The sequence below is a fragment of the Myotis daubentonii genome, chromosome 8 (genome assembly GCF_963259705.1).
Source record: "Myotis daubentonii chromosome 8, mMyoDau2.1, whole genome shotgun sequence".
Classification (NCBI taxonomy): domain Eukaryota; kingdom Metazoa; phylum Chordata; class Mammalia; order Chiroptera; family Vespertilionidae; genus Myotis; species Myotis daubentonii.
In genome coordinates, this window is record NC_081847.1 from 62,805,815 (window position 1) to 62,821,716 (window position 15,902).

Below are 15,902 nucleotides of genomic sequence, written 5' to 3' on the forward strand. Positions count from 1 at the left end.
TCTCCGATCACCCACTGGTGGCAGGGCACAGGTGGCCTCCGGGGCTGACCTTTGCCCTGCTCCCTGGCTCTTGCCTGCGCCAGGGTTTCTGATCACTGTCTTCCATCCTTCCCCTTTCGCCTTCCATCATTGCGAGTATGCAAATTAACTGCCATCTTTCTTGGAAGTTAATTTGCATATCGCCCTGATTAGCCAATGGGAAGTGTAGCGAAGTTATGGTTAATTACCATGTTTGTCTATTATTAGATAGGATGTTGCTGGATGTGCAAATGTATCCTTTCTGGGCAATCTCACAGAAAAGGACTTGTTTTGGGACTCCTGCTGCAAAGGCCCCCCCTCTTTATATGTATCAATAGGAACTGTGCAGTGCGTGGGGGGTTCGAGCAGCTACCAGAGCACCCCAGAACTCCCAGCCTGTGTCTAATAGCCTAGATCAGCGGTTCTCAACCTGTGGGTCACAACCCCTTTGGGGGTCAAATGACCCTTTCACAGGGGTCGCCTAAGACCATCGGAAAACACATATATAATTACATTTTGTTTTTACGATTAATCACTATGCTTTAGTTATGTTCAATTTGTAACAATGAAAATATATCCTGCATATCAGATATTTACATTACGATTCATAACAGTAGCAAAATTACAGTTATGAAGTAGCAACAAAAATAATTTTATGGTTGGGGGTCACCACAATATGAGGAACTATATTAAAGGGTCGCAGCATTAGGAAGGTTGAGAACCACTGGCCTAGATGAATAGGAAGTAGAGGCCATCACCTCTATTTCGTGACTGGCTTTTGTGGGTTAACCTATAGCAGCAGGTCAATATATCTGTTCCTACTTTTTATTAAAGCCATTTCCAAAGTAAATGGCTCTGAGGCAAGCAAAGTAGTTGATAATAATTTAGACCTTTCACAGAATTGTAATACACAGGTTTTAGAAATCTTAGGCAAGAATGATTTCATAAAATTGCTGGCATTGCATCACTAATAGCTTTGTATGTTACCTTTTCCATAAACTTCCTTCTCACTTTCTATTAATATTTTTTGTATACTTGGATAGCAGTCCTGTTAGCTGACGCCTAACCTTGAACCTGTTAGAAAGTTTAACACTTTATAGCACAGTCAAGCTCCCAGTGCCAGTTTGGGGATTAATTTAAGCTTCGCCGAAGGGCTGAAATGCCCTTAGCCTGGGGAGAGGAAATAATAGAGCCATTTTATCCTTCTTTGTGAGAAAACCAACCTGCTGATCTTAAAGAGATCGAAAAGTTGGTCTTTTTCATTGGCCTATATCTAACACACACACAGCTGAAAGGCTGCATAGCTAGGCCCCTGGCACAGAAGGTTCAGAAGCTCTGTATCAGGAATACCCTCAGAACATCTTGGTTCCATTCTTGACATGATTTGGGTAATTGCTTTCCCCAAACATAGCCCAGTAAGGGCCACCACCAGAGGAAAAGTGAGAGAAGTAACTTTGAGGTACTTTTTCATGGTGGCTCGCTATTATTATTTCCCTTGATATGGGGATAGAATTCATTTCACAGAGATTAGATGGCTTCTCTACGGCCAAGTTAGAAATACTAATAATGAAAGCCTAGGCAGGGTGTGATGTCAGAATTCAAATATCCTGCTTGGATTGTTCAGCCTTGGAGGGGACAGACCTGACTGCAGTCCGGGCCCTGCACTTCCTAACAGCGAGACCTTGGCAATCTCTGCACATGGTGATTGTAACTTGGTGAACGTACCCAGGATTGATGTGCAGTGCAAGGTCATGAGGATGAATGATTTAGCATACCATTACCCACCGTCCCCCCCCCCACCCCCCGCCCATTGGAAACAATATTAGTTATTGTATGTGAAAAACTAAGTTAGAAGGATCATGCCCATCAGTGGCTCATCCAGGGTCTTCAGAAATTCTTACTTGGACCTCAGTTCTTGCTGTTGTGCACCAAGGCAGAGAGCCAGTGTGGCTTCTTGCCATGCCACACGCTGCTCCGGGTGATTGTAGTGACAAGTACCAATAGCATGATTCTCTGAACCCTCTTGCTGTCTTGGCCACCTTCACCCCAAAGCAATTTTGTGCTCATGTCGTGATGATTAAATTTATACTGATAAAATAGGAGGTTATGTTGATTCCTCTGACCCAGATGTACATGAAAACATGAGGCTTGATTTGCTTGCGAGAAGCACAAAGGGCTGGCCCTAGTGCTGTGTAAGCTGATTGGTGTAGGTTAAGCACCCCACAGGCTGATCCCTGATGCAACCTGGGGATTATAGGGAGCGATGGATTACATAGAAGAATTTATCACGTAGTTTTCTGCTTTTCTTCAGTGAAAATTAGATACTCCAAAGGCTTTATCAAAATTACTATTTTTTTTAAAAATATATTTTATTGATTTTTTACAGAGAGGAAGAGAGAGAGATAGAGAGCTAGAAACATCAATGAGAGAGAAACATCGATCAGCTGCCTCCTGCACATCCCCTACTGGGGAAGTGCCCGCAACCCAGGTACATGCCCTTGACCGGAATCGAACCTGGGACCCTTCAGTCTGCAGGCCGACGCTCTATCCGCTGAGCCAAACCGGCTTTGGCCAAAATTACTATTATTTTATGCTCAAATTACTTTGACTTAAAAAGTAGTGATATATGTAAACTTTAAAATCCAAAGATGAAAATACCAAATAAATCTACCATAATGTATACATAATTTCTCAGCAAATTCTGTACTTAGACTGATGTATATTTTTGAAGAGATTGTTGTAACACCTTTTCTCACTCACCTACACTTGTATAATTTTTAAATACTTTTGGTATAGAGTTTAAAGAAACTTCGGCATTTGTTACAATTTCACCCATTTCAAAAGCATCTCTTTGAATATAGAGCTAATTTGTTTATTTTTATTGTTTATACAGACATTCCCATCCCCCCTTTGCCCACTTCCCCCCTTCTCTCTGGCCATCGCCACACTGTTGTCTGTATCTATGGGTTATGCATGTATGTTCTTTGGCTAATCCCTTCACCTTCTTTCATCCTGCCTCCCTTCTCGTCTCCCCTCTGACAGCTGTCAGTCCGTTCCATGTATCCATGCCTCTATTTCTATTTTGTTCCTCAGGCTATTTTGTTCATTAGATTCCACATATAAGTGAGATCATATGGTATTTGTCTTCCACTAACTGGCTTATTTCACTTAGCATAATAATCTCCAAGTCCATCCATGCTGATTAAAGGGTAAGAGAGCCTTCTTTTCTTACAACTGCATAGTATTCCATGGTGCAAATGTACCACCAAGTTTTTATCCACTCATCTAATGGGCACTTGGGCTGTTCCCAGATCTTGGCTATTGTAAATAATGCTGCTATGAACATAGGGGTACATATATTCTTTCAAATTGGTGTTTGGGATTCTTAGAATATATTCAAAGAAGTGGGATCACTGGGTCAAACGGCAGTTCCATTTTTTATCTTTTGGGGAAACTCCATACTGTTTTCCACGGTGGCTATACCAGTCTGCATTCCCACCAGCAGTGCACTGGGATTCTAATTTGTCCGCATCCTCACCCGCACTTGTTTGTTGATTTTTTGATGGTGTGACTTTACGTCTGGGCTTTCTGTGCTGTTCCATTGACCTATATACCTGTTCTTATGCCAGTACCAGGCTGTTTTGATAACTATGGCTTCGTAGTATAGTTGTGATACCTCCAAATTTGGTCTTTCTCAATATTACTGAGGCTATTCAGGGTCTTTATTTAGCTTCAGGAGGTTGGAAAGACTGTAGGATTTTAAGAAGGTTCTCTATTTGCTGAGCTTTTCAAATGTTAGCTGGATTGTACTCTTAATAAGCCTTTCATCTCAGAGCTATTAAAGTAAAAATTGGTGTTCAAGCCGAGAAAAATCAAAGAGCAATGAATAAAATGTTTAACAAATAGGCCTTTCCACTAGATCAGAAGTCTACTGTGTCTACTATTATAACTCTTCCTATAAATTACAGGAGCAACTATGGAGTTTTCAGTAACAAATCGGTTCCTGTTAAAGAATTTCTCTTTACTAATTCAACTTTATTTAAATCCAAACATATCCAAAGTATCTTAAATGTTTCCCCTATGTGGTTGACCACCTTTGTGTATGTACCTGTGTGTGCTTAGTGCATTAACTGGATGGTTTTAGAAGCACAGCTGACTCTCCCCGTGATGGAGGGGAGACGGTGTGTGTAGATCCCACGCTAGGGAGCGGAGGGGCACTCACCTTGGTTTACCAAGCAGGGGGTCCACCTGAGAGGAAGGGGCTCTCCTTTCTATAATAGAGGCATTCTGCCTCCAGCCGGACTCAGAGAGCTTTTATTCCTCCAGTCTCATAAATGCAGCCAACAAGATTGCCCTGAGACCATGCGATGCATGTTTGTGCTTTCTGTTTGGCTTGAAGAGATGGGCTCATTTGGCTATCGTTACCCAGGTACAGAATTAATTCACTTGGGCAAACCGTTCTGATAAAATGCCCATGCTGAAATGTACTAGCAGAGCAGTCATAGTGTTGAAATGTGCCCTCAAAGGGCGGGACATGTTTCAGAAAATATAAAATCTTTTAAGGCAGGTGTAAACAGGTGAGTAATAAAAACCCATTTCCATTTATCAGACCTGTTTGCACACTTCACATGATAAGCATCGTGCACGACACTGGAAATGTTGGGGTGGGTCAGGCTCAGACTTAAAAGTCCCCCCCTTCCCATGGCCATGTTTATCATGTCCATGACCTTCGAGGAACTGCAAGTCAGCGGTGAGCACCCTATGTTTATAGGAACCACAAGGCCTTTATTCATTCCCTTCTGTTGCAATAGCTAGTGTTAAAATGGCCGCACACATAGGTAAGTGTTTGTATTTCGTTATATCTGCATCCAGCCAGAGCTTTGGACGTCTGAAGTCACACAGAGCGTCTTGGCAGCCCAGCCTCCAGGGCCCCCTGTGGCCTCCTGCGCCTTCCTCTCTTCTGCTTCAGGTTCCCAGCACCCGCCTGAGGTCCGCCCTCCCTCCTATTCCAACAAGCCCTTAGCAGTCTCAGCCCAGGGGCCCGGTGGCCAGCATGGGGACCCCCTGGCTCTGCGCCCTTTTCCAGCGGCACCTTGGAAACAGCCCAGCACCACCCTGCTCGCCAGGCTTCTCTCCTCTTCTGACCTGAAGGACACCCTGAGGTGACAGCCCACTCCCGTGTCCCCGCAGGCGGTGGAGAACCAGCAGCTGTTCAGCGCGCTGAAGGCCTTGCTGGAGGACCTGCGCTCCGAGCTGCGGGAGGACGAGTGCGCCCGGCTGCGGCTGCAGCAGCAGTACGCCAGCGACAAGGCGGCCTGGGACGTGGAGTGGGCCATGCTCAAGTGCCGCCTGGAGCAGGTACCTGCCCCCGTCTCCCCCGGGACAGGTGGGGAGGAGGCACCGGTGACCATAGTGACCCTCGTCTGAGAGAAAGAGGGCTGCGAGGAGACCAGGGGCAGCCACCTGCTGTCTCTTCCTCAAGTTCCCCACCATCCCAAGCATCTTCTTTCCCCCATATCCCCTCTCCCACGTGTGAATCACGGTCGGCATTTCCAAAGCAGCGTTTACGTTCTCACTCCACACTGGGCAAGGTTGTGTTTGGCCCCGTCAGAGGCCCGCCAGCATCAGGTGGTGCTCAGAATGCGCTGGCATGATTCAGACAGGAGCTCAGGAAAAGCGGACCGTAGTTCAGTTACCTCTGAAAAAGGCAAACACGTGCTTTCCTTTAGATTTTTCTCCAAATACTAGAAAGAGCTGTAGACCTTCCACTTCATGCCCGAGAAGTGAGTCTAATCAGTTCGGTGGCCTGATTTACACCAGAGGACATGGGGGCCCAGTACAGTGGCTGGTCTCAGATCACAGAGCCTTTCGTGCTCACGTGGAGAGGAGAGTGGGCTCCTGCACCCACCCTTCCCACAGAGCAGAGCCTTATAGGGGGGTTTAGGCGTGGCAGGGTTATTGACATCAGACTTAGCCAGAAACTGGAAATGTTGGAAAAAATTCTTTTCTACATTTTCAGAAACATTTTCTCCCTGGAGTTCCTAAAAGCACAGCCACTCCCTGCAGCCCTTTGATCATGATGAGGGGGAAAGGTCTGTGCATCTTTGATAATCAATTTTCTAGGCCTTATTTTGAGGCAAACCATAAAATAATTAAATTCATATGAATTACACACACACACACACACAGAGAGAGAGAAAGGAGATATATTCCAAATGGTCTTAATAAAATATGACAGGACCAGTCATGTCAAAAGAAAACAGCTCTCGCCCTGCCTGGTGTGGCTCGGTTGGTTGAGTGTTGTCTCATGCACCAAAAGGTCACTGGTTTGATTTCCAGTTGGGGCACATACCCAGGTTGTGGGTTTGATCCCCGGCCGGAGGGCTGGAAGGAGGTAGCCAATCCATGTTTCTCTCTCACATCTCCTCCCTCTTCCTTCCTCTCCCTCCAAGAAAATCAATATAAACATTTTTTTTTTAAAGGAAACAGCTCCTTTGGTACCCACAGTTCACCTGCATTGCCTGGCACAGGGGAGCAGTGGTGTCAGGCTCCCTGGGAAAAGCAGAGATACAAAGTTTTCTGCAGAGGAAGCTGCAAAGCACAGGAAAATCAAAGTGCCAGGCCAGGCTGGTCAGATGACGGAGCCGCTGACCCAGTTACTAATCCTGCCCACTGCCTGGTAGCAGACTCTTACTAGATGCTCTGTTTATGTTAGGACACAGCCTGAACAGTCAGCAACGGAGGAGGAATGAGTGAAAACACTTTCTGATGAGCTGCCTTTAAGCCTATTTAAAAATATGTTTATAGGAGAAAAAAACTAAATATTTTCAAAGACATTGAGTGTAGCTGATGAAAGGAGGCATAATCTTTGATGCGAACCAGTTTCAAAACATTCCATCTTTGTTTTAGAGAAACCTTGTATCCACCCACGTGTGTGCCACAAATAAAGCCTCAGGGAGAGTCAATAAACACAGTGAAATAATGCTAGGACTTCAAACCTAAAAAGCAGGTGGTAATAGGCAAGATTCACCGTCTGCCCAAATCGTTTAAGATGTTTTTTAAACATTTGCAGCCCAGGAAGCAATGAATGTGGGTGGATGCTGGCTCATTTGTAACAGTCCTATGGTTACCCTCTTCTACTTAAAAGCAAAAATGAGTGAAATCTACCAAAACTTAAGTATTTTTTCCTCAATGAAGGCCATGTTGTATCAGTTCCCAAATCTGTGATTCCTTCCATTGTCTCCTAAGTCAGACTTTATTCTAAATGCCAAGGTCCCAGCAACAAATAAGATATTTCTTGACTGGGTTCACAATGCACTGGGAGACCCAGAGAAGTGGCCCACTAGGCCTGTACACAGTGCTGTCTGAAGTGGGGGTGTGCAGTGCACACACCTCAGCTTAAGGGTTTAGGGAAGTCCTGCTTAGAATGAATTGCGGAGGATGAGTAGAATGAGTACATGGAAAAGGAGAGAAAGGATATGTCAGATAGAATAGGAATAGCATGAAGAAGGGAGCTTGCCACATCTGCAGAACTGCACCTAGTTAGGTGTGAGAGAAAGAACGTTCACAGAATTAAAATGATAGCCTTGATTTTCATCGCGGAATTAAAGCATTTTGATTTTTAAAATATTTTTATTAATTTCAGAGAGGGAGGAAGAGGAAGAAGGAGAGGAGAGAGATAGAAACATCAATGTTGAGAGAGAATCATTGATCAGCTGCCTCCTGCACGCCCCACACTGGGGATCGAGCCCCCAACCCAGGCATGTGACCTGACTGGGAATCGAACTAGCGACCTCCTGATGCATGGGATGACACTCAACCAACTGAGCCACACTGTCTGGGCTCCTCTATCATTTCTTGAAGTCTACTAGCAATGGTTTTTCCCTTCAATTTTTATTTATTCAAAAATGTTTGTTTTCTTTTATTTTTGAAAGATGTTACCACTTTCCCCCTTTAAAGATGTCACTCCATTGCCCTCTGACTTAAATAGTTTCTGAAGAGAGGTCTGTTGTAATTCATATATGTGTGCCTCTGTGTGTGTGTATGTGTGTGTGTGTGTGTGTGTGTGTGTATGCATGTGTCTCTTTTCTCTGCCTCCACAGTTTCCTCTTTAGTTTTCAGTAGTTTGGATATGATATGCCTAGATGGGAGTGCTTTTGGTCATGTGTTTAGTTTTAGTATTTAACCTCCTGAGTGTTGGACAAATATGTATTGTAGATGCCTAGGTTCCATCACTAGGTTTCATATAGGGGCTAAGAATATAGGGCAGACATGTACTTGTCTTCAAGGAGCTCTATAGAAGGACAGGCAAGAGATGGTGGTGACTCAGTAGGGATGTAGAGCTGAGAACACTGACATTCTGTGTGACTCTCTATGTTTATAATTAGGACTTTAAACATGAAAATGGTTTCTTCCATGGGATTGGTCAAATCTTGGTTTAAACATGTTTCCAGGCATAATACATTAATGATCTGAGATTTTTTCGCCTACCAATGTGAGACTTGGCAGGGACTAAGTTCCTTAGTTCTCTTCTCCTTGACAGCTGGAAGAGAAGACAGAGAAAAGCTTGGGAGAACCAGGCTCCACCACTGACAGCAAAGGGGCATTCAGGAAGGAGAGGGAGACACACCAGAAGCTCCTCGCTGACAGCCACGGCCTGGTCATGGACCTGCGCTGGCAGATCCATCACAGCGAGAAGAACTGGAACCGTGAGAAGGTGGAACTCCTCGACCGCCTGGACAGGGATCGGCAGGAGTGGGAGCGGCAAAGGAAGGAACTCTTGTGGAAAATAGAACAGGTAAGGAAGCTCCCAGACACCAGAGAACAGGGAAGAGAGTGGAGACAGCTAAAGTGACTTGGAAATCCGAGCATGTAGAGGGAACAACAATCAGGCTGCTCAGAGGTCCTTAGTACATTAGGATGTTTCATGGGCTTCCAAAGGGCGAGGAAGACAAGAAAAAGTAGAATTTTTAGTATTGGAAACCTGGGTTCAGCCATTACACAGATCTCTTCATTGCAAAGTTTGTAGGTAACGTGTGTGTGTGTGTGTGTGTGTGTGTGTTCCGGGGTGGAAGTAACTTTTTAAAGGAATTTAAAGACTAAACCTGGAACATGAGGTTTTTCTCAGGTCTTATAGAGTGATTTCTGCCAAAAAGCAAATTAACTTTTAAGTTTCTCATTCAAGGTCTGGTCACAGTGACTGCTCCAGCTTAAATGGAATTATTGTCCATTAGTAAAGAAATTGCTGAAGTAATTGGAAGTCAGGCTGTTTGCACCTGCTGTGGACATTACTGAGCTATAATTATGTAGGACCATCATCAGGGGAGGTAGCTGGTAGCTCATTGTCTTCAGCTAAACAAATGAGTCAGAAACTCAGATGAATTCATGGGGAGAGAGGGAGTTGTTTTTCTACTGCCCAGATCATTATTCTCTGCATTGCGTCAGACTTAGGACAGTTTGTGTAGTTGCAGTTGTGCCTACGTGATGCACAGATTACATTTTTGCATTAAATTGATGAAGGTTTGGAATTCCTCCCTGGCTGGATTTGTACATAGCATACATTTCATTTCAGCTTGTCATACTTACAAATTCATGAGGCCTCAAGGAAATGTATTCATCAATAAGAAACTGAGTTCAGGAAAAATAACCTTATTATTCTATTACAAATACCCATACTGCCTGCATTTATCTGAGGTCCTTTTTAAAAAATGTGCTCCATTATCCCCAGACATATGGTACCTGTGTTTTGCTGGTGCAGTAGCAAAGGTTAGCTTCTGCATATACTGTATGGGAGTGAGGGAGGAATTAACTGGAAAAAAACTGGAGCCTTTGGCTCAGAAATCCTTGAGGAGAAGGAAGTGCACTGCAGATAAAAAGGAGCTGAAGTTTCTCTGAGCCTGGATTACTCACAACTGAGTCACCCTACTGATATTTGATATGGTTCATTTAAAAATTCTACCAAAGGAAAGTTGGCCACTTCCTGTTCGGCCTAGAAATGCCAGCACTTGAGGAGACTCTTCTGATTTAAATCCCCTGTGCGCTTGTGCTCTGCCGAGTGCATCAGTTGTTCAGTTGAAATTGTAGGAGCCAAGCGGCATGTGTTCATAAGAATGGTCACAGGTTCACTCTATCCAACTGCAGCTGGCCAGTATCGCAGTAACTCTAGGCACCTTGTTACCAGGGAAGTTCCCTCTGGGCCTTCCCTCCAGGATCTCTCACTGTGTCTGTCCCTCCTGTACCCCAGCAAGGCCATCCCCATCCCTGCCCTTCGGGGTCCCCTTAGCCTGCTAGCCGTGGGCCTGTTGGTCTTATATGGCTTCATTTTGGAAGTGACACCTTGGATATAAATTAAGCAAGTCTTTGGGTTTTTTTTACTTTGGGGAATGAGGAATTTCTGGTGAAGGAAAAATTGGCAAGACATTTGATGATACTCAGCTTTCAAATAGTTAATGACTGAGGGATAAGCGTTCTCCTCATTACTAGACTATATTTTGGAAAGAGAAAAGGGGATAGGAGCTGAACCCCATGTCCAGATTGTCAACACTGCAACAGTTCTACCAAACTGACAGCCCCAGAGCGTCAGTCCTCAAGGCTGACATCTTTGAGCATAATGGGTTCCGGGCATTCATCTGTTTCTGAAATCCCTGTGTGTGGTGGATCCCACAGGCTTCCTACAATGACTTAACTGCTGTTTTTAGAAGAGGGTTTGTTGCCAGTGAATGGTGCTTCAGATATGCAATTGTGGCTTTCAAAAATAAATCTGGCCTTTCCCCCCAAATATTAGAGATTTTAAAAGAAGACTTTATAAATCTTGGTGCCCAATCCTGAAAATCAGGTAAAGGCATTCTCTGTGTAAGAGGAAATTGGCTGAAGTGTGAATGTGTGTGTATAGATTTTGTTCATCAGTAACTGGATTGCTCACTCATTTAACTTTTAGCTACGCATTTCACAGATAAACAAGAATGAACATTCCTCATAGAGTGTGCTCTTGATATTTGACTACGTGGTGAACCATGTAACCTTGACTAGGAGAACCTAATACAGATGGTAAAAGAAGGAACACTAAATCCATTTTCCACTTTCAGAACACATGCTTCATACTTGTAGGGTGTCATTGAATTCCTACATAATTATTGTGCCACACGAGGCATTTTACATGATGAATGACTGTGGGAGTGTGGGTACGGTCATATAACACCTATCATCTATCTTATCACACATCCTGTCTCAAGTCTGCACTTGATTGGGTGATAGTTAACTTTTATGGAGTCACACTGCATTTCTCCTTAGAATTGTTAAGTTCCCAATTAACATGCTGATAGTAGCTCTAAAGAGCTAAAGGGAAGTTCATTCTCCTCCCAGTAACCTCCTTAAATCAGTTGCCTCTACATCATGAAAGACCTTTCTTTTAAAACCTGTTCATGCCCGGCTGGTGTGGTTTAGTGGTTGAGTGTCAACGTATGAACCAGGAGCTCATGGTCGATTCCCGGTCAGGACACATGTCCAGGTTGCAGGCTCGATCCCCAGTAGGGGGCGTGCAAGAGGCAGCTGATCAATGATTCTTATCACTGATTGATGTTTCTTTCTCTTTTTTAAATATATTTTTATTGATTTCAGAGAAAAAGGGAGGGGGAGAGATAGAAACATCAATGATGAGAGAGAATCATTGATTGGCTACCTCCTGCACACCCCCTACTAGGGATCGAGCCCACAACCCGGGCATACGCCCCCGACCAGAATCAAACCCAGGACCCAGGACCCTTCAGTCCGCAGGCCAGTGCTCTATTCACTGAACCAAACCAGCCAGGGTGATGTTTCTATCTCTCTCCCTCTCCCTTCCTCCCTGAAATTTATATATATATATATATAGTAGTTGTTGTTACTCCCCACCCAAGGAAATTTTCTTTCTTTCTTTCTTTCTTTCTTTCTTTCTTTCTTTCTTTCTTTCTTTCTTTCTTTCTTTCTTTCTTTCTTTCTTTCTTCCTTCCTTCCTTCCTTCCTTCCTTCCTTCCTTCCTTCCTTCCTTCCTTCCTTCCTTCCTTCCTTCCTTTCTTCCTTTTTTTGATAGAGTAGAAGGGAAGGTGAGAGCCAGAGAGAGACACACATCAATTGGTTGCTTACCGCATGTGCCCTGACTGGGGCCTTGGGATTGAGCCTGCAACCAAGATTTATGCCCTTGACTGTAATTGAACCCAGGACCCTTCCTCCAAGGGCCGATTCTCTATCCACTGAACCAAACCCACCAGGGCAATAAAAATATATTAAAATAATAATAAAACCTGTTCACAAAGTGACCATTTTTTTTCTTTTGACTGATTCAGCTGAGGTGACACTCTTGAGGGTTTATTGTTTCCTGTATTATTTGAAATGCAAATCTTTAAAACTTTCTATTTGCATTACAAGTTGTTCTGCTGCAGGATTCTAAATACAGTAATTGCAGATGCCTGATTTGAAATGACTCCCCTAGGAAACCCTATCCTTTTAAGGGCCCATTATTCTATTACACCACCCCGGCATCTCAGCAGCAGATACCTCCAGCTAAAACCACTCAGCTTCATTTTTAGGAAACCTAACACCGGCTTCCGTGCTCGTTGCTCCTGGCTGCAGGGTTTATTTTTGAAATTCCACTTTCCTGAGTTAGAACCTGCTTGTTCATAGCTCTCCTCTGTAGTCATTCCTCCCCCTCTTCACACACACCCTCGGTGCACATTTACAGCTTCAAATGTGATTCTCGCATTTTAATTCCTTGCCCAGAATAGCTTGGAGATGATCATGTGTTGAAACTAAATTGCGCTGACATGCATTGGATAAACATAATAGAAAGCTTTCCTTTTTATTTCTCGATTAAAGAAAGCATTTAGCATCTTTTAAGAGAACTGGGAAGAACTTGTTGTAATGTACCCCGCGAATCACAGAAGGACGCCTCAAGAAGTAGAATTAAAGAGTCACATTTATTGCAATCGGGACTATGAGGGGCCATTCCCCAAATCTCATAGTGATAAGATGGTGGCAAAACCAGACTTATATAGGCAAAGATCACAAAGGTATTGATTACATCTCAAGGTTTGGAATGAGGAACCTGGTTTGCAAAAAAGCAGTTTACAGAAGCAAAACTAAGCATGTTAATTATAGTTTTGGGTCTGAATTGACAGAAACACCTTATCTAGAGCCCTCAGGTCTTGAGACCACTGAGTTGCCAGGAACTCATTATCTAGAGCCATCAAGGTAATTTAGAGTAATTGCGCTGTCCTGGTCTTGGGACCACTGAGTCAACTGGAAAGCATTATCTGTGGCCACTAAAACAATTTAGGATAATTGTGTTGTCCTGTTTCCCAGGTATAGAAGAATGTGCTTTCTAAAACCAGTAAGATAACAATCAATGGGATAGTCATTCAATTGAATGGGATGATTTATACAATTTAGAAAATCAAAATAACCTGTCCATTGTTAAATAAAGCAAATAGGTACCATACTTCAAACTGCCATGGGGAGCGAGGGGTGGAGAGTGGAGGTGGTGGAGCTGAAACCCAGAGTGATGTGTTTGTTCTAACACAACTGTGATCCCGCCTCAGACTCCAACACTGAAGCTCTGGCTGCTCGAATCTTCATATTTCTCACAAAATGAAGATGATACTCCTAGATTTTAGTTCCACCACCTCAAAAATTACTAAAAATAAGCAAAAGTCCTTTATCCCCATTATTTCACATGGCTTTGTTCTTGGCGATACACAGGCCACACGTAGAGCTGTTGTGTGGATGAAGGCTGAAATTGGGACACGAAGATAGATTTATGAAAGATGCCTTCTTAAAAGAATATATGACTCTAAGGGAGTTTTAGAACTTCCTGGCACTGTCCCAGCACTCAGGGATCGAACGAACGTCCTTATTCTGCCACCCCTTCAGGACAAACCCAAGTCATTTTTGTCATTCAGATAATTACTTATTCAAAAAAGCAGCCAACCTATAGCATGCTGAGCTCCTCATTCAACAAAGACCCCATTAAGGGTGTGTAGGTGGGAACCCTCCGTGCTCAGCTGTGCTTTCAGTGCATATCTGGTGGAGGCAGGGGGGAGAGCTCAGTGCAGAAAGCTCAGGCCAGTAGAGCAGAGGAAAACCGCCCACCAGAGCTTCTCCTGGGGCTTTGAGGAGACGAGTGAGAACATCTGCCCTACATGCATTTCCCTGACTGTCCTGTGGTTTCGCCCTTCCTGGCCTCCTCCACTTGGTCCTTGCACAGTAAATAGGCAAGGTGATCATTGTGGGCCCAGCCCCTGAGGGCAGGCCTGAGGGAAGTCGGGTGGTTTCACCGACAATGGGCTCTCCCCTGTTGTCCCCCTAGACCTGGGAGGGAGGTTTGCCATCCCTGTTTACAGATGAGGAGACGAGCTGAGAAGAGGTAGGCACCTTAGACCTGATAGCCAATGGTTCCAACTCAGGTAGGTCTTCCCAGCTCCAAGTGGTCCTGTGTGTTCCCACAACTGCTCCTTGAGCTTCCTGTGCCAGGCACAAAACGTGTGACTCAAACGTATCTGTCTTGTGTTGTTCTGTTTTCAGTCATACCAGAGCTTAATTCCCTTTATAGCTAAGTTTCAATCCTCTCAAGCAAAGTGTAAAGTGCTTTACCATCCAGTGGTTATAACAGTTTGATCTCTAGGATTATGTATAAGACCTGTTCCAGGTGATTTGGAAATAATATGCTGTTATTATTAGGAAAATGCTAGTTAGGAAAACCAAATTCACCTTCAGAAGTTTGCTGATCGTTTTCCACTGAGTATACCTTAAGTTCTGAAGGTAATTTTTTTAAAAAAAAGAGCTCTAAATATGTCATTTAATGTTCGAGTTTTAAAAAATAAGTGTATTGTTTCCTGTGAGCACAGTACTCAAAGTTATGTACAATAACAGATTCTTGTCAGAAGGAGTTGGCTTGTATATGATTAATGCAGATTTTCTGTCCAAAAAAAAAAAAAATAGTGATCTTTTTTTTAAAAAAAGCATTTGTATTGATGGTTGGTTACGTTTTGAAATCAAGGCCAGAACTTTAAGAACATTTTCTTCTCCTGGTCTTTGAGATGTGAGCTATGGAATTATAGATGGACTCATCTGTAATCCCAAATTGTGGTGAGACCATGGTCTTAGGAGAGCAACAGACAGAAAAGTGCGGCTAATGTTTTAATTTTTAAACCTTCAAGTTGCAGAAAGAAAACAGTCCCCGGAGAGGTGGGAATTTCCTTTGTGATCAAAAAGAAGGCAACATCCGCCCTTTTGCTCCCCCGGGAAGCCCCCGCGTGCCCCAACCTCTAGGGATGTGGCCCTGCGCAGAATCGGACTCCACCCCTTTTGAAGACCGGCCGCTCTCCAAGCTGAAGGAATCGGACAGGTGCTCAGCCCGGGAGAACCTCTACTTGGACGCTTTGGAAGATGAGCCACAGGAGCCTCCGGCCTGCGGGCCCCAGAAGGAGTTCAGGAACTGCCTCCCTCAGGTCAGCCTGGGTTTTCGGGTCCAGTTAACCACTGCAGGACCAAGGGGTTGGTGGGCAGCCCTGCCACGTGGCAGGCAGGCTCCAGGGCTTAAAAAATGAAACCTTCACAGTGCCAAGAGCATTGCTGGGTGGCCCTGACCCCAAACTCCTAGCTTGTGCTGCGGCCAGCTTTATTTTGCCACTTTGTCTCACGTTTCATGTCCTGTGTACACGGAAAGGTTTCACAAGTGGGCACGTCCAATGAGACACACAGGAGGGAATAGGTCATGCTTCTGGGGCGTGTAGATCTTCAACTTTATTTCAAATCATAGAAAACTTATTAACAGGAGAACAAACTTTAAAGAAAATACCTGACATTTGGGAGTAGCAAATGTCACTAAACAATGACATCCCCTGAAGACCTTA

At 44.1% G+C, this 15,902-nt stretch overlaps 1 protein-coding gene across 5 annotated transcripts in view; it reads left to right on the plus strand.

Moving 5' to 3' along the window:
- MTCL1 (microtubule crosslinking factor 1) overlaps positions 1-15,902 on the plus strand; it is a 120,900-nt gene that overhangs the window by 92,369 nt on the left and 12,629 nt on the right. For all 5 annotated transcript variants that reach the window (XM_059706607.1, XM_059706603.1, XM_059706604.1 and 2 more), the window contains 3 exons: positions 5,209-5,376; positions 8,561-8,815; positions 15,207-15,497. In XM_059706607.1, coding sequence (XP_059562590.1) covers positions 5,209-5,376; positions 8,561-8,815; positions 15,207-15,497 — 714 coding nt within the window. The remainder of the gene's footprint in view (positions 1-5,208; positions 5,377-8,560; positions 8,816-15,206; positions 15,498-15,902) is intronic.